The 24,576-nt window shown below is 32.8% G+C and overlaps 1 protein-coding gene across 3 annotated transcripts in view; it reads left to right on the top strand.

Moving 5' to 3' along the window:
* Positions 1–24,576, top strand: part of PLCB1 (phospholipase C beta 1) — a 902,125-nt gene that overhangs the window by 262,351 nt on the left and 615,198 nt on the right. For all 3 annotated transcript variants that reach the window (XM_001374433.3, XM_007476702.3, XM_007476704.3), the window contains one exon: positions 20,618–20,686. In XM_001374433.3, coding sequence (XP_001374470.1) covers positions 20,618–20,686 — 69 coding nt within the window. The remainder of the gene's footprint in view (positions 1–20,617; positions 20,687–24,576) is intronic.

Here is a 24,576-nt window from a genome sequence, read left to right as displayed (position 1 = left end):
TTATCTTGCTTATAAAAAGAAATCAATTGACTAATCTTTGTTGAGAACCTATTATATCCTGGCACTAGAATATACTTAGAGACATAGCAGAGACCCAAATTATCTAGTTGAAAAACATATAAACATATGAAAAGCTAAATATGAGGCAAATAATTGATTCAATCAACATTAGAAGATCTATCATAAGGCAGCAAATAGTTAATCTATAAATAAAGTTTATCAATCTACAAATAAATATTATAGGCCTTGGAATAGGAAACTTTTTTGAGAAATCTTTGAAGAGAGGACTGCCATTTTTTGTAATATTCTAGGAATAGAACTTTTTTTTGAGAATTGATTACAAAAGATTTTCTATCATTTTGATCATTAACTTTTTGGTTTTATTCATAAAATTAACAAAACCTACAAATTGCTTATTGGTCCCATTCATGTATTTAATCTAAGAACTGGAGGAATGTAGCTAATAAGGTCTTGTAATATTCTTCCATTAACAAATTGGTAAATGAGGTGGGTTATATTAGCTAATTGCCACCTTGATTGTCAGAGAGAATGACCAGAAAGGATAGAGGAGTAGGAAAAAGAAAAAATATGGCAACAAGATTTAAGACATAAGGAAATGGCTGGATAGGATATACAAGTGAGATATGCCAGTAAGAATTTTGAGTTTGGGGTAAAGCTTGTATGTCAGTATGAATTCTTTAGATTTGATCTTTCCTTGCTTCTAAGGTTAGAAAAAATTTATTCATAGGTGACTAACTTTTTGTGTGTTGAGAAGAGTTAATAGTTGCTGATCCATTCTTTTATTTTGAATAAAAACTTGCACATATGTATTTGAAGAACCATATACAATTTAGGATCTTTGAGCCAAAAGGTATCCGAGAATCACTTAGTTGTGCAAGGTCATATGCATACTGAGTTAAATAAAGTCTGGATATGAATTTATTTCTTCCGAGTACAAATCCAATTCCTTTTCCTTCTTCTTTATGGGCTGCCAGGTGCTAGCAATTCTCTTGACACTAAGTTGTAGAGAAGATGAAAGGTAGAATAGATCACAAAAGGCTAGGAAGGTGGGAAGGGAGCACATACATTAATAGGAGCCAACTTCATGCCAGGCATTGTGCTTCAAAAAAACTGAGATAGACAGAGGTTAGGTGCTTCTCACATCTTTCTGACTCTGGATCCAGTATTCTGTCCATTGAGCCACAAAGGAGTCTCCAAATAGGCTTTTTACAGGAAATGGGATTTTGTCTGTAATAGGCATCAAGAAAAAAATTGGGAGGAATTAGCACAGGCAAAACAAAACTGCTTTTTGCACATGATATGTGATTTCCCAATCCCTAGAGAGTCAACTAAAAATAAATCTAAAATAGATAAAATAATTAGTAAATTCATAAAAGTTACAAATATAAATAAATCCATGTGAATCATTAGACTTAGTGCTCCCTTTACTGACACATAGGATCAAACAGATTGTGATATGTGGATATAATGTAATTTTACTCCACTATAAGAAATGGCAACTGTAATGAATGAAGAAGTACATAGAAAAAGTCTATATAAACTGAGGTATGATGAAGTGAAACAAAACAAGAAAACAATATATATATATATAATGTCTATAACAATGTAAAGGGGAAAAGCTAGTATACAGAAAAGTCAAAAGTGAATATTCTGAATTATGAAGAACAATCATGGCTTGAAAGAAAAAGTATGAGAGCACAGTCTTTATACAACCTGTATGTGGAGGTGAGGAATCCACAAGTATTGTACACTGTATATTTTTCCAAACATTGTTTCAATTAATTCACAAGTTATACTGATTTTCCCCCTTTGTTGGTCTTTCAAAAATACTATTTGTTACATGGGATATCTCTTTGAGATCACGAAGGATATGGGGAAAAGTTATGATGATGTCAAAGAAGGGAAAGATATCAATAAATGATTATTTATAAAGAAAACAGCCAATCAGTCAATAACATTCTTTAAAAGTACCCACTCTGTAACAAGCTCTATGATAAGTGCTAGGGAATGCAAAAAAGGGCATAAACAGTCCCTGCACTAAAATTTGAAGGGAATTCAGAGGTCTTACTATTTAACTTATAATTAAATAATTCTCTCTATAATATGCACAGAATGAGGGTCATATAGCTTTTTCATGAATCATTTAAATGGGGAAATTCACTACTTTCTGAGGCAAATTGTTCCACTTTTGACTAGTGTAACTTGTGAGCAAATTTTACATCAACTCCAAATTTTCCTCTTTGCAAAACTCAGAATCACAGAAGAGGATAAAGGGTATTCCCTTCTGGGTCTCTGAATTTGTGTTATTTGATCTGTGTGATGTCCTAGTTATTGCCTGAAGTAAGTACATTGAAGTATTCAGAGTGTTCAAGACTAGAGTTAATTTGATCTCATAGCAGCAAGGCCTGGAAATACCTACTTTTCTATGTGGAGATTTCATTATTTAATCTTAAATGACTTACCTAGGACTTATATGATGAATCTACCTTTAAACTAAAGTTAACCACAAATATCTGCTGTTGAATAAGAGATAAATGGGCGTATCATTCAGGTAGGAATGCACCTGGGTCAAAAATGTGGGAATAATGGGATATTCAAAATCAATTAGGAAAGAATTAAGATATGTAAAAAAATGGCTAAAGCAAAGGTCTTATTTACAGGATTGAGTGTAAGGTCCAGCATTGAGTGTAATGTTACACCATTGAATATAAAATAAACCACCAAGGCAGGTATATGCAAGGGTTTGTTATGAGGGACATGATTTTTAGGTTTTTTACAAATGCACATCTTTTTAGTATTAGAAAATTCTTATTTCTCAATGAATATAGTTATTAATTTGGCATATGGTTTATATTACCATGAAGAATGAAAGCTTCCAAGGACTGTAAAAGAGAGTGCATAATTTTAAAACACAACAGTGATATAATTTTATTCACGGTAGGTCACAATTTTAAGTCCTTTCCTATGGTATAAGGAATTTCTTTTCTAGTTGGGGGATAGTCTGAGGACTGTTTTTAGGCTCCTGGGTATGATAAAGACATATCTCCTCCCTTAGTAGCCCAGGGGAATTAATTTTAAAAAACATTTATCTCCCGGATTTATTTACATGTGAGCAATAGCTTGGTTGAGAGCTAAAAGAAATAGATTGTATAGAATTGAAAAGGGAAAAAAAGGTGGTTTTTCCTTTGTGTGCTGAATGCCTATGTCAAGGATTCACAAGCTATTTATTTAGGAACACAATATACCCATGGATATTGACCCTGGGGAAAATTTAATACTCATAAAAGATTATGAAATGCATCTCTTTAGCTTACTTAGGTAATAGATCCGCATATCAGCACTGTGGTATGAGAGATCATATAGTAAGTAAACTTGATGAATCCTTGTTCTCTAATGGTACGCTATTTAGGGTTTATTGGCAAGAGCTTTTTAGTATACATATTTCAAAAGGTGAAAAGAAGTTAATGTTGATCAGTGTGTGATCTTGTGATGAGAGGAGCCATGGTCAAGTGTATAACCTATATTATTCAAATTGCTGAAGAAATTGAGACTCAGATATGTTTTAAGAAAAAATAGCAAGATCACAATGATTTCTTAAACTTATTACACATTTAAACTGTTGACATTAGCTAATTCAGTCCATATTTACTCTTAGGACAAATCAGTGATTTTCTATGTTGCCCTATGATTTTATTTGCAGCTTAGTTTGTTATCTTCTCCCCTTTGTTTCTATTATGATGGACTGATGAATCCCACTCCCTGCTACATACACTTTCTGACCATAATTCAAAGACTAGACATAGGTGTTAGATTCTTGTAGCTAGGTTTCTGACTAGTATACTCCTAGATTTGTAGGATCTGGAAATACTCTATTTTTCCTATTGCCTCGCTGAGGTGAAACCCATGGGGGAGCACAATTATAAACCCAGATGTCATGGTTCAGTTGATCATTTTCTGGATAAGTGGGGCTAGAGAATTGTGTTCTTATAGCTGCCTTCTGTCATTCTTACCTCCTGTCCCAGCTGCAGCAAAATCATAGGAGGCAATCCAAGGACTGGAAGCATAGCCTCCAGTTCTTCCTCATGCACTCACCTAAATGTTTCCTTCTTATCCAGGTGGACTACCTCTCTACCTTTCCTGAACACAGAAAGGGATACTGGCTAACTATGGATTTTTCATTTTGAGTATTTTTCCTTATAATTCAGCCACTTAATCTTTGTGTTATTCTGACATCTTCCACAAATTAACAAAATCTTCTGATCATGAATGTATATCAATAATTCTCTGTCACATCTTTCTTTACCTATAGTATCTTCCATAAATATATTTTGACAACTTCATGTTTTTAAGAGTCCTCTCTGTAGTAGCATGGGAAAACCCTTAACTCCTTTAAAAATAGCACAAAAAGTCATGGATTTTGAGAGAGAGAGACAGAGAGAAAGACAGAGGACAGAGACAGAACACAGGCAGCCAGCCAGCCGGACAGAGGGATATAGACAGACAGAGACAGACATATGGAGAGAGAGAGAGAGAGAGAGAGAGAGAGAGAGAGAGAGAGAGAGAGAGAGAGAGAGAGAGAGAGACGAGAGAGACAGAGAGAGAGAGAGACAGAGAGAGAGAGAGACAGAGACAGAGAGACAGAGACAGAGACAGAGAGAGACAGAGAGAGAGACAGAGAGAGACAGAAAGACAGAGAGAGAGAGAGAGAGAGAGAGAGAGAGAGAGAGAGAGAGAGAGAGAGAGAGAGAGAGAGAGAGAGAGAGAGAGAGAGAGAGTTAAAAAGATATGGATTTGTTTTATTTGCAGTCCTGTCTCTTAACTTGGTCTTTATCCTCTGACTCTAGGCAACTGGAATGAAAGGAGAAGAATATAGCACTAGGAGGAAGACTTGGGTTTTTGATAATTGATATAGTATTAATTAGTTGTATGACAGTGAGTCATTTAACCTCTCTGATTTGTAATTATCTGGACTAGAAAATTACAATAAACATGATGGGAAAGGTAAAATTTTTGTTTTCTCCTATTCAAGAGGGTCTATACATGAAACATTTAATCATCTAGATTTGGATTTTTTGCAGATAGAATACTTTTCCAGGCTAATGGATTACCATAAGTGTTTTATTCCAGTTTCATTTTTGTCACATTTATAGTCTCCATTCTCCAGATGTGTATAAAATCTTGTTCAGTGAATTTATGATCCAGTAGTGTCTCTTTTACTTTAGTGCAATGAAATATCTAGTGACTATGTCATTTCTGGATATTGTATAGAATGGGGCTTATTTAACCAATAGTATGTTTCCCCCACTGTTAATGTTGATGTCACACTCTTTCATCTCTAGCACCTGAATCAATAAAAAAAAAAAAACATTTTTAGTGTTAGCCTTTGGGACTTTATAAGTAAGCCTACCCACTTGCAATCTCTGTGTGAAAATTTTACTTTTTTTTTTTTAATCTTTGCCATAAGAAAGAATCATTTTACCAAAAGTTTTGCTGACTAGAAACCACACCTTTTTTTCATTCCTCGCGATGCCTTTTTCTTTTCCCTTCAGATGTTAATTCCTACACTGCAAATTCTTTTTTCTGGCTTTTACCAATGAAGAGCTCTGTGTCTGAGAATAAGATTGATTCTCAGCTATTCTTTCTTCTTTCAGAGGGGTGTTGTAAGATGAAATTCATAGTTCATAGTAAACACTTTGATAATGATGATGTTGACTTCAAAGGTATTTTTAATCATAATAAGGATCATCTTTTTGGGCATTCTTTCTATCAAAGTCCAATTTTGGTAAGTTCAGTTTTAAGGCAGTTGGAGAGATAGCTTTGGAACATTCAGGGAAATGGGATAGATAGTGATAAAAATCAAAAGCAGTAAATTTAGAAAACATAACCAAAATTTCCATTTTGTATAAAGCAATAGAAAAAAACATGGTTTAGGTGTCAGGTTACCTGTTTTTAAAATAGATTTCTAAATTTTTCATCTGAAAAAGTGATTTTTAAAGGAAAATTATTGCTTTAAGTTCTCCCTTCTTTAATATCAAGTGTTATCTTTGAGTTTAGATCATCCTACATTTAAGTGGTTGAGAAAATATTTGCATATTAAATAAAATAATATATACAAAGGCATCTACTTGCTAGGAAACAATCACAACATTTAGATATCTGATTATGGAAAGGTAAAAGACAAATGCCTGAGTACGATGCCTGTAAGCTCACCTTTTCAAAAGCATTATTTTTAAAATGACACTTTAGTGACTGGAATAAGGATTAGAAATTGCCTTTAGTTTAAATTATGGAAAAAAGATCAAAATTCCTTTATCTTTGTAACTACATTAAGACAGTTCTGTTGCCAAGGAAAATATACTATGGTAAATAAAGAAGAAATTCATTGTTTAAACTATTTTCTACATTATTTTAAGAGTTAAAATAAAATGGAGAAATATTATACTTGAGTCCACTTTTTTGAAGTGTATGCAAATTCACTAATTTTGTAGTCTATTATAGAAAATGATGAATATATATCTCAATTGCAGATAAGTAACAAATACTTAATGATTAAATAATCTCAGCAAAGTATACATAAGCCCTCTGATCAGACACCCTCAGGCATTAGACTCTTCTATGCAGAGGAGTAGAAAAAGACAAATTGAGAGGCAAGCCTAAGAAGGTAGTATCATGCAGCAAAGGTATTGAATATTAAGAAACTTTTCAAAAAGTAAAAGGAAAACATTTGATTGCATTCTTTTGCACAAATACACAAGCATGCATATACAAATCCTATTGAATGACTGAATTTTCAGGAGTATATTTTTTAAATCTTCAAAATACTGTTGCTCCAGGGAGATTGGGAGAGGTTCAGTAGAGTATGATGTAAGTTTTAAGAATAAGAATTTATTATTTATTCTGGAAGATATTTCTGAGGTAGAGAAATTTAGAATTGAGTTACTGGCTGGGCATTTCAGTGATTCTATTAAGCAGGCCAAGTAAATATAATTTACATCTTATTTAGAAACTGAATGTCAGTAGAGACAACATACTTACATAATTAAAGAGATATTCCTGGGCACCAAAGTTGCCAAATAGGACACTACCCATTTAGGGGCCTATGAATAAGAGGAGGAACTTCTGGGAAGTATATTAAGGACCTTGGTAGTTATATTGACTCTCTCTGGTCTCAAGGGTCCATTTAAGAAATAAGTACTTGAGAGTGAATATTGTGTAGAGTATAAGACTCATGAATATATTTTTGCTTTATTGTAGTGAGTCGTATATGAAAAAAGATGAGTTTCAGAGAGTAATATATTCCAAGTATTTTAATTAATAGAATAAAGTAATTCTTGTACTTAAATATTTTCTAAACCCATATTCTCTATCCTTACTGCAATTTTCAGTCAATCTCCTCCTTCCCAATTTCCCAGTCCACCACGTGCTCTGTCGACATTGTTGTTTCTTTAAAATTGCACCTCTTTTAAACTATTCATCTACATGATGTGTTTAGCCTTTGAACCATGGTCCCATCCTGACTCACTAGTCTCAAACTCCCAAACCTTGAACTATTATTCCCCCTATCATCTTCTATTCAGTACATATGCTGCTAAATTCTAAATAAAGCAGTCATGAAATTTTGATGACTGGCCCCACCAGTAAATTGGAACATAGTATTGACTATAGAATATGACTCTTTTTATTCTTCTCTTCACTGTCCTTTGCTACAGACTCAGAAGAAATGATAATCCTTTTTTCAGGTAATTCTGAAGAGGGTTATACAATATATTTATAGAATCAAAATATCCAGAGCTTGAAAAATTCTAAGAAATCATCTGTACCAATTCACTTGCTGAACAGAATAGGAAATAGAGACCCCTAGAAGTGAAAGAACTTGTATATTTGTATATGGTTACTATGAACTTTAAGATTACTCCACCCTACTTAGTCTAACAAAATCAGGAATGTCCATACCCATACTTAAGGATTAAGTATTTAGGAGGATGGCCTTTGATAGACATGTGCTAGCAAATGACAAATCAGAAACAGCTGACAGATCCCTGGGCTGTCCTAAGTCAGCATAAGCTACCATTGGTACACATAAGATGCAAGAAAGTGATGTAAAACCATCTCTATATTTCGTGTCACTTGCTCTCTTCAACACTTTCCACTAGGTGGCTCTAGCTGGCAGTATGCTAAGCTTTCCGATATCTAGGCATGGTGACAGCTATTGTCTGGTTTGGCCATGTGTTTTCCCTTGATACTATACTGGGAGAAGCTGAGTAGCTGGTTCAGGTTCAGACATCTTAGTTGAGCCCTCTTGGAGTTTAGGCTGATTCCTTTCTCCTTTACCTTCCAAAACAATCCTCTTAAAAGCCACTAATTTGAACTCCCTCTGGCACAGGCTAGGCAGGAAAAATCCTACACCTTTTTCCTCCCCCTTCTCCTTAATTTCTTTATTCTATATTAATTAAAATCACCATAGATTTCCAGCTGAATTGGGTATTTTATTTGGGATATCCCCTGGTGACAAAAATTGATTTAGTTTAGGTCACAACCCTAAAATTATCCTTACATTACACAGCTTCTAAATATCAAGACCAGGATTTGAACCAAAGTGCATTGATATAAAATTTACTGATCCTTTGATTGTAACCCATTGCTCCTCATTCTTGGAACTAAATCCTCAATTGCTTCATCTACATCCTGGCATTGAATTCATTCTTCCTTTTTGTTCTAGATAATATTCCATATTTCTTCCACTAAGTGATTTGGAATAAAATAAGAGTCAAAAGAATAATGTATGCCACACTACTTTAGGAATAGTAACAAAAAGTTCAACATTAGGAAAGTGAGTCCTGAACCAAAGGTACAGCAGCAGTCTGACAACTCCTAGAGGGAGATGTTGTATGTGTTGGCCAATATAAGGTCTCTTAACAGGAGTTTTTGCTTCATCATTTATCTTTTTTTTTATGAGGGATATTCCAATATGGAGTGGGGAAAGGTTCCTCCTGGACCTCTCCTCTCAATGATGGTTACAAAAAATACAAAAATATTTTATTAATAAAACATTTTAAAGAACAAAAATTGGAAAGAGAACTTTAGTTGACCTTATTTGAGTTATGTATTCTTAAATGTGTTTTAATTGTAGGGATAGGGACTACACCTGATTATTCCCTGTGGAAGTAACATTCTAGCAATGTTGGTTGACATCTTTTAATTATGGAGTAATAATGAAAACTGAGAATTGTCAATTGTCTAGTACACAGAGAGGTTAAGTGGCATAGTATCATCGAAATATCTATTTCAGAGTCATGGTAGGAACCAAGAACTTGGCTTCAAAACTGGTTCTCATGTTTGATGTCATGCTTGAAATAATTACAGCCTAAAAATAGGCTTGGTAGCACCAAAAGAAAAAATAATTCATATATTTCATCAACATCTCTATTTTCTTTTTAAATGATGATGCATCTGTGCATATGCTAAATTATTACTATTAGGATATATTTCCTAAGATCAAGTACTATCTCAATTTCCATAATTGTATCATTTACACATAAAAATAATAATAGTATTCGTATAATACACTAAAATTTACAGTGTACCTTAAATATCTCATTTGCCTCAATAATACCATTTTAATATACTGCTTAGTATGCATGAGGCACTGTGCTAAACACTACCATTATTAGTTCATTTGATCCTCACAACAACCCTGGAATGTAGGTGCTTTTATTTTATCTACATTTTATAAATGAGGAAAATGAGGCAAATTTTAAAGTTAGGTGATTTTCTCAGGGTCACCAAGCTAGTAAGCATCAGAGACCACATTTAAACTTAGATCATGTTGATTCAAGGGCTGGAAGTGTAACCAAAACACTACTTAGATTTTTTATATAGTTCTTGGCACATAGAAGATACTTGATGAATGTTAATTGTTATTATATGCCCATGCATGGGAATGAGTCAGATTTGTGTTCAAAGTACTTAGAAAAGATCCAAAATTTTGAAGATTTCTTTTTGGGTTAAAAGGTGAATCTTTTTGAAAATTTCAGGTTTCTTGAGAGTTTAAGAAGTTTGTGCTGTGTAATTTCTGCTATAAATTCTCAGAGCATTTTATAATAATGATCGTATTTTGCCTCAAAATTCCTGAGGCAAAAGACTACTATTATTTCCATTTAAAATTGATAGAAATTTTTTTAGTGATTGAGAATTTTTGACATGCCCAAGGTCACATATTAGACATATGCATTGACACATATACCTAGGAAATAAATTAAGATTGTGATGCCAAGAAGCTAGATAAAATGTTTGGTCAGATGGATACTAGTATTGAGTTGGTTGACACTCCTTATGACAGGTAAAAAAAATGTATTTGGATCAATCGTAATTTACAGATGGAAAAAGCAGGGATTTTTTGCCTGATTTATCTGTATGATATCTGAATATCTTTATGAATTGACAGTAGAGACCTGATCTACTATTCAGTCAAAATATATGTAATGAAATTTTTTAGCATTTATGAGACTATTTGGTAGGGGATTTATGACCATTCAAGCTAATCAAGCCAGCCTCTAATGGAAATCTATGTTTAGAATATCTACATATCAGGAACAGAGAACAATTTGACATTCATCTCTACCTTTCTAATTGTTGTGCTTCAGGCCTTCTTCATTGTCATGAAACTTATTTTTCTTTGCCCATAGGAATATAATGAATGCGTGATGTGCTAAATAATGAAAAAGGAACTAGAAAGATAAAACTTATTGCCTAATAAATAACCAAGTTTAATGTAAATCGTTTAGATTAATATTATCCTGGGCTCTCCAGGGTAAACTTGTGCATATGTGTATAAGTGTATGTGTCCTGGATATATTTAGAAACTTTAATTGCCTTTCAAAATGTCAGCTAAATTAGGTAAATAATTAGTTGTGATCGATCTTCTACTTCTGTTAATTTCTTACCATTTTTTTATCAGGCCCATTTTTTGAATAAAATGTTCCCTTGATATCTTGATGATCAAAGTAAACATCCTTTCAGTAACCCAAAAGGGAACTCTATACATGGATATCATCAGATGGTCAATATAAAAATCAGATTGATAATACACTTTACCACTAAAGGTTGAGAAGCTCTCAACAGTCAATTAAAACCACACCTGGAGCTGATTATAATGCAGATCATAAATTTATTGCAAAATTTAGATTAAAATTTTTTAAAAAATAGGGATAAACATCAGATGTATATGCATGAACCAATTAATATCCCTTATAAATATAAAGTGAGGATATGAATAGATTTAAGGAATTCAATCTTTTGAATTGATTATTTAAAGAAATATGGAAAGAGGTTCAAAGTATTATATAGGAGTCAGCAACAAAACATTCCAAAGGAAAAGAACAGAAAAGCAAATTGGTTGTTTAATGAGCTTTCCACATAGTTGATCTAAGGAGAAAAGAGAAAGTACAGGAGAAAAAGAAAGATATACCCAACTGAATGCAGAATTCTAGTGATAATCAAGACAGTTATGAGATTGGTAGGTACAATGTAATTAGGGAAAGTACTAGCAGTGGTAGGAATGTAGAAAGGCTTTATGGAAGTGGTTGTTTTTGAGCTGTATTTTGAAAGATGTGAAGGATTCTGAAATGAAGATGATAAAGGAAGTCAATCTAATTGTGGGAGATGCATAGTGCAAAGGTACAAAGACAAGACAGAGGGATGGACAAGCCCATTACAGAAAGAAGGCCAGTTGCTAAGACTTCTCTAAACCTCAGATTATTCCATATGACTATAATATGAGTGATGATCTACCTTGGAAACGGAACTTCCCAGACTGATGAAATCACAGAAGAAAACAGATTCAATTGTAATACCAAAAGCATAATGGAATTAGAAGCATTTATTAAAGGAAACTGGAGCCCAAGTAATCTTCACAATGCCGCAAATACAAGTTGTAGAGCAGGTACAACTATGCATTGGCAAGGAGAGTTTGCTTTTACTGGAATGTTTCTACCCTCTTCCAGCTCTCTGAATCTTTGCCTTTGTTCTAAACTAATCAAGTGTCCCCTTTTTCAGGAGGCATTTTTAACCTTTTCATTTGATTTTTTAAAATTTTATATTTATATTATACTTATATTTTATATTTTGTCTCCCCTGTTATGCTATAAGCTCATAGAAGGCAGGGTTTTATTTCTATTTTTTTCTGTCTATCCCAACATAATGAGCAATGCCTGGAACCTAATGAATGTGTAATAAATGCTTGCTGATTGATTGATTAATTGATTGACTGATTGGAGCTCCCTCTTTTGATGAAATCTCAAAGATTAAAATTACAAAATTCTACATAGTCTCAGAGATCCCCTGACTAAATATTTTAAGTTATTTTATTCTTGCATAAAGACCACTAGAACTGGTAATTTTCACTAATCTCTGTTGCTTACCTTTCCATAAGGTTTGTTTGGGGTTCACTTCTGTGGGGGTGTCTGTCTCCTCAAAAGAGAAACAAATTCTCAGTGCCAACTCTCACACCTACCAATTCAGATTCATGAGAAATTTGTATTTTTGGCTGTAGTCTAAGGAATTCTCATCAGAACACAAAGAGAAAAGAAGATTCCCATTATAGATATATAAATCAGTTATGGAACAGGAAATTTTAATCTCATGAATATAAAAAGGAATATTTAAAGATAAAACATCATAGCATAATTACAATTGATTGGCCAATATTAAAGCCTCTGTAAGAATTGCAAATATTTTTGAGAAATTTTTTATTAACTGTTTTATATTTCACTTTCATTGAGTACAGCATGATCATCACAAAATGACTTCTTTCCACCATTTTTTTCTTTCTTTGAACAACTCTTTCTGCAATTGTTACAGCAGCTGATACCCAAATTCTCAGGTGACCAAAAATGGTGACTATATCAGCTTCTCTTTAAAGACTCACAATGCCCTGTGCCCAATACAGGGAGACACAAACTGAAAGTGATCCCATCACAGTCATAAGTTTGCCATTTATATTTTGAGTTTGGAGCCTGGTAAGAAAAATATCTGTGGCTCACTGATCCTCCTGAGATAAGAAAGGCATGGCACTGGAAAGTACCTGCATTTATCTTGAAATCTGAAAGGGAGAAAGATTGCACATCCATTATAAATCCTCAGTGTTTCTGTAAATCCATCTTGACTCCCTCCCTAAGTACAGTTGTCATAACATATGGTGACTTTGACATAACAATTAAGAATTGAATTGTCCTCTAGAACATATCCAACTTAAATTTGGGTTTCACCTACTTGGGATTTCTGCGATAAGGGTATTGATCAATATTCCTACTCCTAGGCTCACACTAAGCCAATTAGAATTCTTCTGGTAACATAGAAGTACTTTTAGTCTCTTTTTTGACTTCTCTCCATGATATTTTGTTATCACTTAAGTAGAGAGCTAATTTCATTTATTTTTACTCCTTTTCCTAAGAAGAGAATAGAGGAATGAGACCATTTTCATTCATAAGGCAAAGAACTCCAACCATGAGTTTTGAAACATGGGACAGAAAACCATAGAATATAAGATCTGGTATGGACTTTAAAGACCACGTAACTATATATATATATATATATATATATATATATATATATATATATATATATATATATATATATATATATATATATGAAGATACTCAGATACTGAAAGGGTTTAAATGACTTTCTATTAGGTAGGAAAGTTCTATGTAGCAGATTCAGTATTCAAACCAATGTATTATGATGCTGTGTAATGCTCTTTCTACTGACAATGCCAAATTCCTAGTTTGGTAGTCTATCATGTTCAAATTAACTGGGACAATAAAAAAATTAAAGCCAAGTATTTCAAAATTACAAGGAACATATTGACCTCAAAGAAGAGATATGTGAAGACTACTACTTTCTCTTTTGTAGAGACCGACATCCATTGACATCCATTGGTTTGGATCATTGAATATAAAATCAGATTAGATTTTGATGTGGTTGATCTTGCTGATTTTTTCCTCTTCCTCCTTAATTTTTTTTTTGTTATAAGGAATATATTTCTCAGAGCAAACAGTGAGGAGTACAGGGGAACATGTGAGAGAAATAAAAGCAGAATATATCAATTGAAACCACAAAAACCCAATTTGAGTTATATTTACTTTATATTAGATGTATATAACCTTGAATGGCAGTTTCTTTATCTATTTACGATTGCTTTTATTGATAGTTTTACATATATCTCTTTTATTTCACTAAAATTATACTCCAACTTTCATAACTAAATTTAACAAAATATTTAGGGAAATTTACTATTCAAGGGTCCTAGCTTGAGATTCACATATAATGTTTTAATGTATGTTTTCTATTATTCTTTTAATCTTGGTTTATCTAACTTTTTAATAACTATTTTATTTTGATTTGGCCAGTACCCATTTAAAACAATCTGGATTTGAATTTCTTTGGGTCATTTCCCCCTCATTTACAAATTTCCAGTTTTGGATTAGATGCTCTCTAATATCCTTTCCATTATTATATTTTTATTACTGGCATTTAATCAAGAAATAATGAGCTTGAATTTTGTTTTTTGGTAATTCCTCTTAAACTTCATGGAAAATTTAATGTAAATTTCAAAAATCTCTGTTAGTCAGTAAATAAATATTTATTAAGGACCTGATTTGTGTCAAGTACTACACTAAGTGTAAAGGACATGAATAATGGCAAAAGAGTCCCCACCTTTGATAATTAACCTTTTAATGGGGGATACAATATACAAAAGGCTATGTATAAACAAGTGATATACAGAAAAGATAAGAAATATTCAACAGAGATAAGCCACTAGAATTAAAAGAGGTTGGGAAAGGCTTCCTATAAAAGATGAGATTTTTAATTAGGGCTTAAAAAAAAGAAAGAAAAGTCAGGAGATAGAAAAAATGATGAAGGGTATCATTTATAGCATGAGGGACAGCCATTGAAAATTAGGTGAACTGAGAAGTGAAGTGTCTTCTTAAGGAAAGAGCAAGGAGGCCAGTTCCACTGGACCAAAGAATAAAGAGACAGGGGTAGTAGTATAATATATAATAGGATTGGAAGTGTTTGCATGCGTGTGTGCATGTGTGCACATTTATTGGTGTGTGTGTGTGTGTGTGTGTGTGTGTGTGTGTGTGTGTGTGTGTGTGTGTGTGTGTGTGTAGATTATGAACCTCTTTGAGTTCAACTAAAAGTATTTGCATTTGATCCTAGAGGGGAAAGGAACTGGAGGTTAATGAATTGATGGAGTTGATATGGCTGAGGAGTGAGAGGAAAAAAGTGGACCCTGGTCACACCTGACTTGCTTCTATTCCTCATCTGTAAAATGAGCTAGAAAAGAAAAGATATGCCATTATCTTTTCCAAGAAAACCTCAAATAGGGTCATATAGAGTTGGACACAACTGAAATAATTTGACAACAAATCTTTGATTAAGTAACTCTTATTCCTATGATGTCTTTATTTATAGTTACAGATAATTTAGAAATCCAGATCCCAAGACTGATACCATCTTATTTTTAAATTAAAATTTTGCTGTTTTCCAGATTACATGTTAATACAATTTTAAATTATTTTTCTGACATTTTGTAATCCATGTCCTCTCTCTCCCTCCATCCCCAGGCCTCTCTGAGACAGCCAATAATATGATATAGGTTGTGAATGTGCTGTATTATATAATACATATATCCATGTTCAGCATGCTCTGAAAGAGGATACATATGATTTACACCAGAGAAAAATTCATGGAGTAAATGAAAAATGGAGTGCACCAATCTGCATTCAAACTGTCAGTTCCTTCTATAACAGTAATTTTAAGTAATTTTAAGGAGCTGTCCTGGTTAATAGTTGTCATTCAAAATAGATCATCATACTTAATTGCTATTACTGTGTACAGTTTTCTTCTGGTTCTGCTTACTTTGCTTTGCATCACTTCAAATAAGTCTTTGCTTATTTTGGGGGGGATATCATCTTGATTCCCATTTCTTATGGCACAAAGTATGGCACAATAGTCTTTCATTACAATCATGTACCACAACTTGTTCAGTCATTCCCAAAGCATTGGACATCTCCTGTTTCCATTTCTTTGCCATCACAAAAGCTGCATATATTTTTGTACAAAGGTGTCATTTCCTCCTATCTGATACCATCTTGTTAAATAGCTATTCGGTTTCCATTTCTACCTCCCTTCAACTATAAGTGTCTTTAATTTCTTGCATCACATGTCATAATGTGAAGGAATGTGGTTATACGAAAGTGGTAACTAGTGCTACATGTGTATTTTTTATTCTTATAATGTTTTACTGCTTTCTCATGAATAAAAATATTCTTCAAATTTAGGCACATTCTTAAATTAAATTCTCAACTGATACCAAATACTGTAATTTTAGTATTTATCCTCTCTCCATATGCTATAAATTCATATATATTTCCTTACCAGCTGAGATAATATTGTCAACTTTCCTTAAATCAATCAAAGCACATTTATTAAGCATTTTTGATGAGCCAGGCACAGTAACAGGTAATGAGGTATAAAAGAAAAAAAAATAGTTCTTGCCTTAAAGAACCTCACTTACTACAGAGAGGGATAGGATATACATATAAATGTATGCAAATTAAATACAAAGTAATTTGACAGTATGAGATACTAGCAGCTAGGGAAACAGGAAAGATCTTACTTGAGATTTGGCATTTGAACAAACTATAATGAAATTAGGGCTTCAAATAAGTGGGAGTGAGAAGAGAATGCATTCTGGGTATGGAGGGCAATATATTTAAAGGCTGAAAAATGGGAGATAGAATGTTACAAGTAGGGAAGAGCAGTAAGATCTAATTTAGCTTTACTAAATCATATATAAAGGCGTTAATATATTTCTGGAAAGGTAGATTGAATTCTGATTTTTAAAGAAGTTTAAATGCAAAACTAAAATATATTTATTTAATCCTTGAGATAACAGGGAGCCATTAGAATTTATTTAGCAGAGGACTGACTTATGCTTACCATCACTTTGGTAAATAACTATATGGAGGGAAGACTGAAGAGGAGAAAGACTTGAGGCAGGCATTTCAGTTAATAAGCTACTGTAATGCTCCCAGCATAAGGTGGTGGATGCCTTGAGCTGTCCTAGTAATCATATGAATGGAGAGGAGATGAATTCTACATTTGTTGTAAAGAGAGAATTAACTTTCTTGGCAATGTTTTAAATAGGAGGATGAGAGAATGGGAAGAGGAATTAAGGATGACATAGAGATTATGAACTGACCGGAAGGATACTGGTGGCTTTGACAAAAATAGAATGACTCAAAATGGACAGATTTTTAAAGGTTAAGAAAGCCACTGTCTTCACAGCTTTTTCACAGTCAGAGTGCAAATACATTGCTAGACTGAAAGAATAAAAATTAAAATACAGAAGAATTGTTTTAAATTCTGTATAAAAATGGCTGTATTATTTGTAACATTATGCCCAATTCCCCTCTCCATGTGTTGAAAGACAGCTGTGGGAAAGTCATACAGGAAGATCTATTATATGCAAATTTATTTGGGGCAGAATATTTTCATCTCCTACACACAGACTGTGAAAATAGCTTCCCCACCTGTATCTTTTCCATTCCGCAATACATTCTTTGGGAGAGCTATCCCATAATGCCCTAAAGTGAGTTTTCAGTTTCTTCCTTATGATTATCACAAAAGAATGTTTACATATTAACTCCCCCCCCCAATTCTGGTGTCCTTCAAGCATAATTAATCATTTGTCTCTGTTAAAAGGGAAGTAAAACAGAACTTTTTGGATATTGTAGTATTCATTCAGCTCCTATGAATTATCTTTAATAGTCACTGCAAAATTTAGCTCCTAATTGGTAGGTAATATACTGGTTATTTGAATGATCATTCTCTGTAAAATTTACTATATATGTTTATTGTCTTTTGGTGTTGTAAAGAGACCAATACTTTCAGGCAAAATCTGTATAAGTTGGTTCACCATTCACCACTAGTCCAGGGTCATAAGCTCAAAGATCACGTTTTATCAGGTCAACATAAAAAGCTTAGGGGCCTGATTCAAGGGGGCCAAACTCTAGTAGACTAATAAAGCAGAATGCTAATTCATTCATTGATTCTGAAAAATAAGAGTACCACACAAACTAGATTATTAGTTTTGGTTTATCTACATTCTCTGATTTGGGGAGGAAATTCCTCTTAAGAATCCATATTAATATCATAATGTTACTTAGTAAGTATAAAATTGGAATAAGGGAAGTTTGATAACCATAAAGTTTAATATCAATGTTACTCTATAGAATTGATTATTTTTGAGTAGCTATGGAACCCTTTAACATTGACAGCACAAAAGACAGATCAGTATTTTTTAAAATATTAAGTTAAGTATAATACATAACTTAGGTTTATTAATTTAACTATTACAAAGACATGAATGAAAGGATGCTCTTTGACAGTATTTAAAGCATCTCCTTTCAGTCTCCTCTAAATATTCACAGGAATTTAGGAAGGTTTTAAGGCTATTTGTCACACAGGCTAAAATTATGACATTGATTCTTGAAGTTATAATTAACAAGATAATAGAAAAAAGCACATCAGAAGTTCCTAGCTTATGAATGCTTTATGAATTTATTTGTTATCTTTTTATACTTAATGAAGACTAAAATGACATCACTATATATTTAGTTTTTTCTATATTTCCAATGTCACCAAAAGTTATTATTACAACACTTCACAATGGCAAAATAATATATGCTCGATAAAATAAAAAAGAATTGATAAAACATAAATTCTCTGAAAGTAGGGATTACCTAATTTGCTTATTTCTCTTTTTATCCTAGAAACTTCAGGGATTATCACTGTCATAAATCCTTTTGAAAGTCCAAGTGATCTTAAGAAAAAGTTTCTTCTAATCCTTGCATTTTAAAATCAATAAGTTTTTCTGTCAGTTAGAATTGCTATAAACTTTGTAAAAATAAGTGTGTAAGTGGAAAATCCTTATATTTCAAGTGAATGTGTGACTTTTTGGAATACCATATCCTAACTACAAATAATGGCTAATATTTATATTATACAGTTTGTGAATAACTTTCCCATTATATATCTTGAAGGGCAGGAAATATCTTTTGTTTTTCCTTGTATCCTAAGAGCAAAATTCCTGGCACATAGTAGGTAGACTGACTGAGTGATAAAAAATATGGATCCATTGAGAGGGTTTGAGTGGGGTAGTGTAATGCCCAGATTTTCATGTTAGAAAGATTACTGTAACAGAGATGTTGAGGGATAATTCAGAGAGGGAAGAGAAAAGAAATAGGGAAACTGGTTAGGGAGCTGGCAGAGTAGATTAAGTGTCTGATAAAGTTAGTCGTATTAGTGTATGTAGTGACAATGAAGATAGAAAGGAGAGGATGGCTATAAATATACTATGAAGGTAATGCCATTTGAATTTTGGCCAATTGGAATAAAACAAGAGTCACGGTCAACTCCAAGATTCAAAATGTGGAAGCCTGAGTAAATGTCGGTATTACTGGCATAAATAGTGAAGTTCAAAGAAGGAAGAGCATTCAAAGGAAAGGTAATAATATCTCTTCTGAATATGTTGAGTTTGAGGTCCAAATATCCATCCCAAGTAGTAATAAAAAATAGATACAGTAGGTGGCACAGTGACCAAAAAGCTGGACCTGGAGTCAAGAAGACTTGAATTCAAATTCAATTTCAAATACTAATTGGCTATGTAATCCTGAGAAAATTACTATATCTTTGTCTACTTCAGTTTTCTTGCCTCTAAAATAAGGATACTAATTACACATTACTTCCAGGGTTATTGTGAGGATCAAATGAGATTATTTCTAAAATGCTTTGCAAATCTTAATGTACTTAATATATATGAGCTGTTGTTATCAATTGACAAGTTGCTTGTAAGCATTTATTATATATTGGAAACTGACCTAAGCACTTGATAATAAGATAAAAATTAAATAATCTTTATCCACAAGGAAGTATATTTCATCATAGGGGATGGAGTGACAGCTTGTGATTCAGATATTTAAGAAAGAGGTTCTAGAGTTTGAGAGAAATCAGGGTTGTCTATAATTTGGCAATAATTTGCACTGTGGTAATAGTCAAAAGCATCAATGAGGTCTAGATAGCCAAAAGAAGAAGAGAGGGGAGGGGCCAAAGGTAAAATATGGGGAAGCCAGGAAAGAGAGAATAGATAAAAGTAGACAATAATCAACTCTTTATTTAAAGCTTACATGTTTCCCAAAGGTAAAAAAAGGTGGTTTGGAAAAAAACACTGAAATTTTTCAATAAGGTGGTAATTTGTGGGTCATATATATGAGACTTATACAGTGAATTTTATATAGAAAAAAGTATTGATTTAACCTACAACAATATAAACAGTTAATCAGTTTTGAATTCTGTTGGTTTAACTGCAGTTTTATATAAGAAAGGTAAAAGACGAAAAGAAAAAAAAAACATACTCAGAAAACAAAACCATGTATATATAGCTAGTTGATGAAGACAGTATTTTAAAACGTATTAAAGCAGTTTTTCCCCTCTGAGGATGTTTACAAATTGCTCTTTTGTCTTGCAGGAGACTGAACTCTTAGATCTCAGCCTTGTCAAGGATGCCAGATGTGGGAAACATGCCAGAGCCCCAAAGGTAGGAAGGTTTTTTTTTTATGATTTGCCAGATTCTGCATCAACTATTTAGCTAAGATATTGTGTTAATTTATGGCCAAATGCTGAGCTTTTTCCCTCCTAAGAAGCAATGTGAGAAAGTAGAAAGAAGTCTAGCCTCACATCTAGGAAAACTTGGGTCATGTCTCACCTCTGACACATATTACCTATGTTGTGACCATGAGCAAGCCATTTAGCTTTTTGTTGCTCTAGGAAATTCTTTAAGTTGCAGTGCAAGTTCTGAGTTGAATTGGTAGAGGGAATTTCCACAACTTGGATTTGCACTACACCAGTAAAATTCCTTTTTCAAAAGTGTTTTGTCTTTAAAAATGGGTTAAGCTTAAAAATTCAAAACTTATCTGCTATTTCTCAGTGATTAACTTAGAAATGAGATCATTTTCACTTTCCCCTGTGCTGCTTTTCTGTGCCTCAGGCATGTTAAGTGAAATAAACTTAAGACATGATGAAAAAAAATACAGTAACCCAAATACCTTATAGTAAAGCTGTCTCCATGAATGGAGGTGGGAACAAGAAATAAGATGTTAGCTTCAAATTAATAATGCTTTTGCTATTTGTTTGTCTTAATTTGAGTGAATTTTTGGTTGTTTCAATTTTAGAATCATCACACTGTAGACAAGAAACAGATTCAACAAATCCCTTTTTTAAAAGTACAGAAACCCTTAAAATATTTTATTGATAAACTCATGCATTTCTCTAAAATGCTAACCTATGTAAATTATGGTAGTAAAGTCCAAGTATGCTCATAAGTAGTAGAATATTCATATTAAATACTATTTCTGAAGATATTAACTATTGGATCAGAGACATCTTACTTTGACAATATTGATAAGAAGGTATCTTTATCATATAATTTTACTATCTTTTGTGTTTTAATTGAAACACACTGATATTTCAACTCCTTTCTTTCCTATTATCAGTATTTACTTGACAGCAAAACTGATTTCTGCTATGTAAAAATGTATAGCGAAGATATAAGGCTATGAGGGGCAGTGGGAAGATTACTCGGAGTTTTCTCATCTATAAAATAAGATGAAGAGGAAAAAGCAAATAATTCCAGTATGATACTATTTAAACACCCAAAGGAGTCAAGAAGGGTCAGACAAGGCTAAAAGTGATTGAACAACATAGTGCTTTTAGAGAATTTATAAATAATAGGTGTAGGCAAATCCTACCTAAAGGAAATACTCAGCTACCATCTTTATCCTTGAAATCTATTAAAGAATTACCAGGAAAAAGTTATCAGAATAATCCCTCTGTTTTAAGTGTGTTATAAAAAAAATAAGTATTTCTCTCAGATTCCCTTGTCAGAGATAGTCTTTTGGTAATTCTAATGTTCATTTTCACACCATATAAGAATTTTCAAAACGAATTACTTAGTAATAATTCAGTGATATCTAGTTTTTATTTTGCACAGCTATTATGAAAAATATTAACATTTTACTAAAGAGATATTTTATTTTCTTTGACAAAACTAGTTCAAGTTACATTGTACTTAGATTATCATTTTATTGATTTATTGATTATATGAATATAAGATTCATTGAATTTCTTTTATATTTCTGAGTGGGCACTAACTTTGAATAATGAAAAATAAAGTTGTAGTTAAATTTAGTTTTCTGCACCCTATGAACAATTTAGACATGTTCTTGGATGTTCTTGGAACAATAGGAATCAATCAAGCCTCTGTGGTGCCGCCCATTGTAGAATACTTTCCATCTCTATTTGTCTCCCTTTACTATAATATCCAGTGTTATAATTGTCACAATTCTACATTATATGCTTTATTAAACATGAATGATTCTTGATAAATGGCATAGGAATATGGAATTTGTTTAGCTAATATATTCATCTTTGATGGTAGAACACTTCTACCTGGGGCTGCCTTCGCCACTCAATTTATTAAACTCTTTCTGTTTTTTTTTTTAATATAAACATTAAAACCAGCTAACTGTGGAAACCCTAATGTAGTGCCCAAAGGGTAAGAGAGTTAAAAAATTCATAAATTTTCTTCAGACAAGCTAATTGTTACTTAGCTAACAAATTATTTTTAACTATAAGCCACTAGTGGTACTTAATAAAAAAAAAACACTTATGTTTGAACTTTCTACATCTTTTTGAATATCATAAGACTTGTATAACTAGGACTGTTCAAAGCTCAAATTTTACAACTAAGTGATAGACACACTTGAAGTACATCTATCAGCCTTCGACCACTGTAGAATCACTCTTTAAGGTCTACTTTTGAATTTAGGTTGATTTTTATCCACACACCAGACATCAAGAAACTATTTAAACTTGGATTTTGGCAATGAAGAATGAACAAAAATCTATTCATCTTCTAAATCAAACTAAAAAAGAAAAGCAAATGTACTTCTTCTTAGTTGACATTCAGAATAAGTTTTAAGCTCCTAGAAGGGCAAGCCAAAAAGTGAATTATGTTTTTGTTTATTCTCCAATTCCAAATTTTATTTATTTAAATTTTAACTTCATCACTTGTGTTGGGATAAAGTGTTTTCTGATCTTGACTTGCTAGTGAAAAATATAATAATTCTGAAATTTAAAAATATTTGGAAAGTTAAAAAAACTAAACTCTTGTGTCCTCATTCTGAACACTTATGCTGAAAGAATATTTGCATAACATAGAGACTTAGGAGAATCTTGAATGAGAACACCAGTGTCATTATGGCACACTATAGAACAGTGGTTCTCAACCTTTCTAATGCCATGACCCCGCAATACAGTTCCTCATGTTGCAGTGACCCCAAACCAAAAAATTATTTTGGTGGCTACTTCAAAACTGTAATTTTGCTACAGTTATGATTCCGAATGTAAATACCTGATATGCATTATGTATTCTCATTGCTACAAATTGAGAGGTTGAGAACTGCTGCTATAGAAGAAAGCCCAGAGTAGAAGGTGGATCACTTCACTTGAAGAAGCAGAAACATAAAAAGAAAAGCAAAGAGATTAAATTCAGAGTGGATGATCTGGTAGAGATCAAAATTTGGTGTGACAAGCCACTGACAACTTTCTGGCATCTATAAGTAAGGGTTCTTATATATTTGTAATAATTTAGGGCTTCATTACCTCTTGCCTAGACTATTAAAATACCCTTGTGGTTTCCTGACTCAAGTCGTTAGTCCTTCTAATTCATTCCATACTTAAATGCTAACATCCTTTTTAAAAAAAGCTCAGATCTTACACTAATCTGACTAAACCTTTGTACCTACTCAGTTAACTCCAGTGACTATTATATACTGGAACAAATCTAAAAGTCTCTGTTTGACTCTTAACTCTCTCCACTATCTTGTTCTTTCCCATTTTTTCCAATCTTCTTGTATCTTACTACCCTCTATATAATGTATTTCTTCTTGATGTAATTGACATATAGTACTAGTACATGTCTCAATTTTGTGTCTTTTCACTGGCTGTCCACATTCTTGGGATGTTCTTCAAATGTCAGCAATGCAGCTTCACTTCAATCCCCATCATCTATTAGAGCCTCTTCATAGGCTCTTGTCCCTGAAGATGCTAGTGCTATCTCCTATGAGATTAAATTCCATGTATTCTTTATTATTGTAAATGTGCCTAATTATATACATGTTGTGTTCTCAGTTATAATATGCCCTCCTTTAGGTGGGGACTGATTTTTACTAGTACTGACTTATTTCAGTCAATCATTATTAGCTCAATATCTGGTACATAGTAAGCTCTTGATAAATATTGGATTAATCAAAAAGTTCATAAATAGAATACCTTTCAAATTTACAAATGACACAGAGTAGAAAGGTTAGCTAACACATTCCCTGGCACTTATGATGCAAAAAGATCTTGATATACTATAACAATGAG

This window comes from Monodelphis domestica, chromosome 1 (assembly GCF_027887165.1).
Source record: "Monodelphis domestica isolate mMonDom1 chromosome 1, mMonDom1.pri, whole genome shotgun sequence".
Lineage (NCBI taxonomy): Eukaryota > Metazoa > Chordata > Mammalia > Didelphimorphia > Didelphidae > Monodelphis > Monodelphis domestica.
The sequence above is the reverse complement of the archived record's forward strand: the minus strand, read 5'-3'. Positions and strand labels throughout refer to the sequence as shown.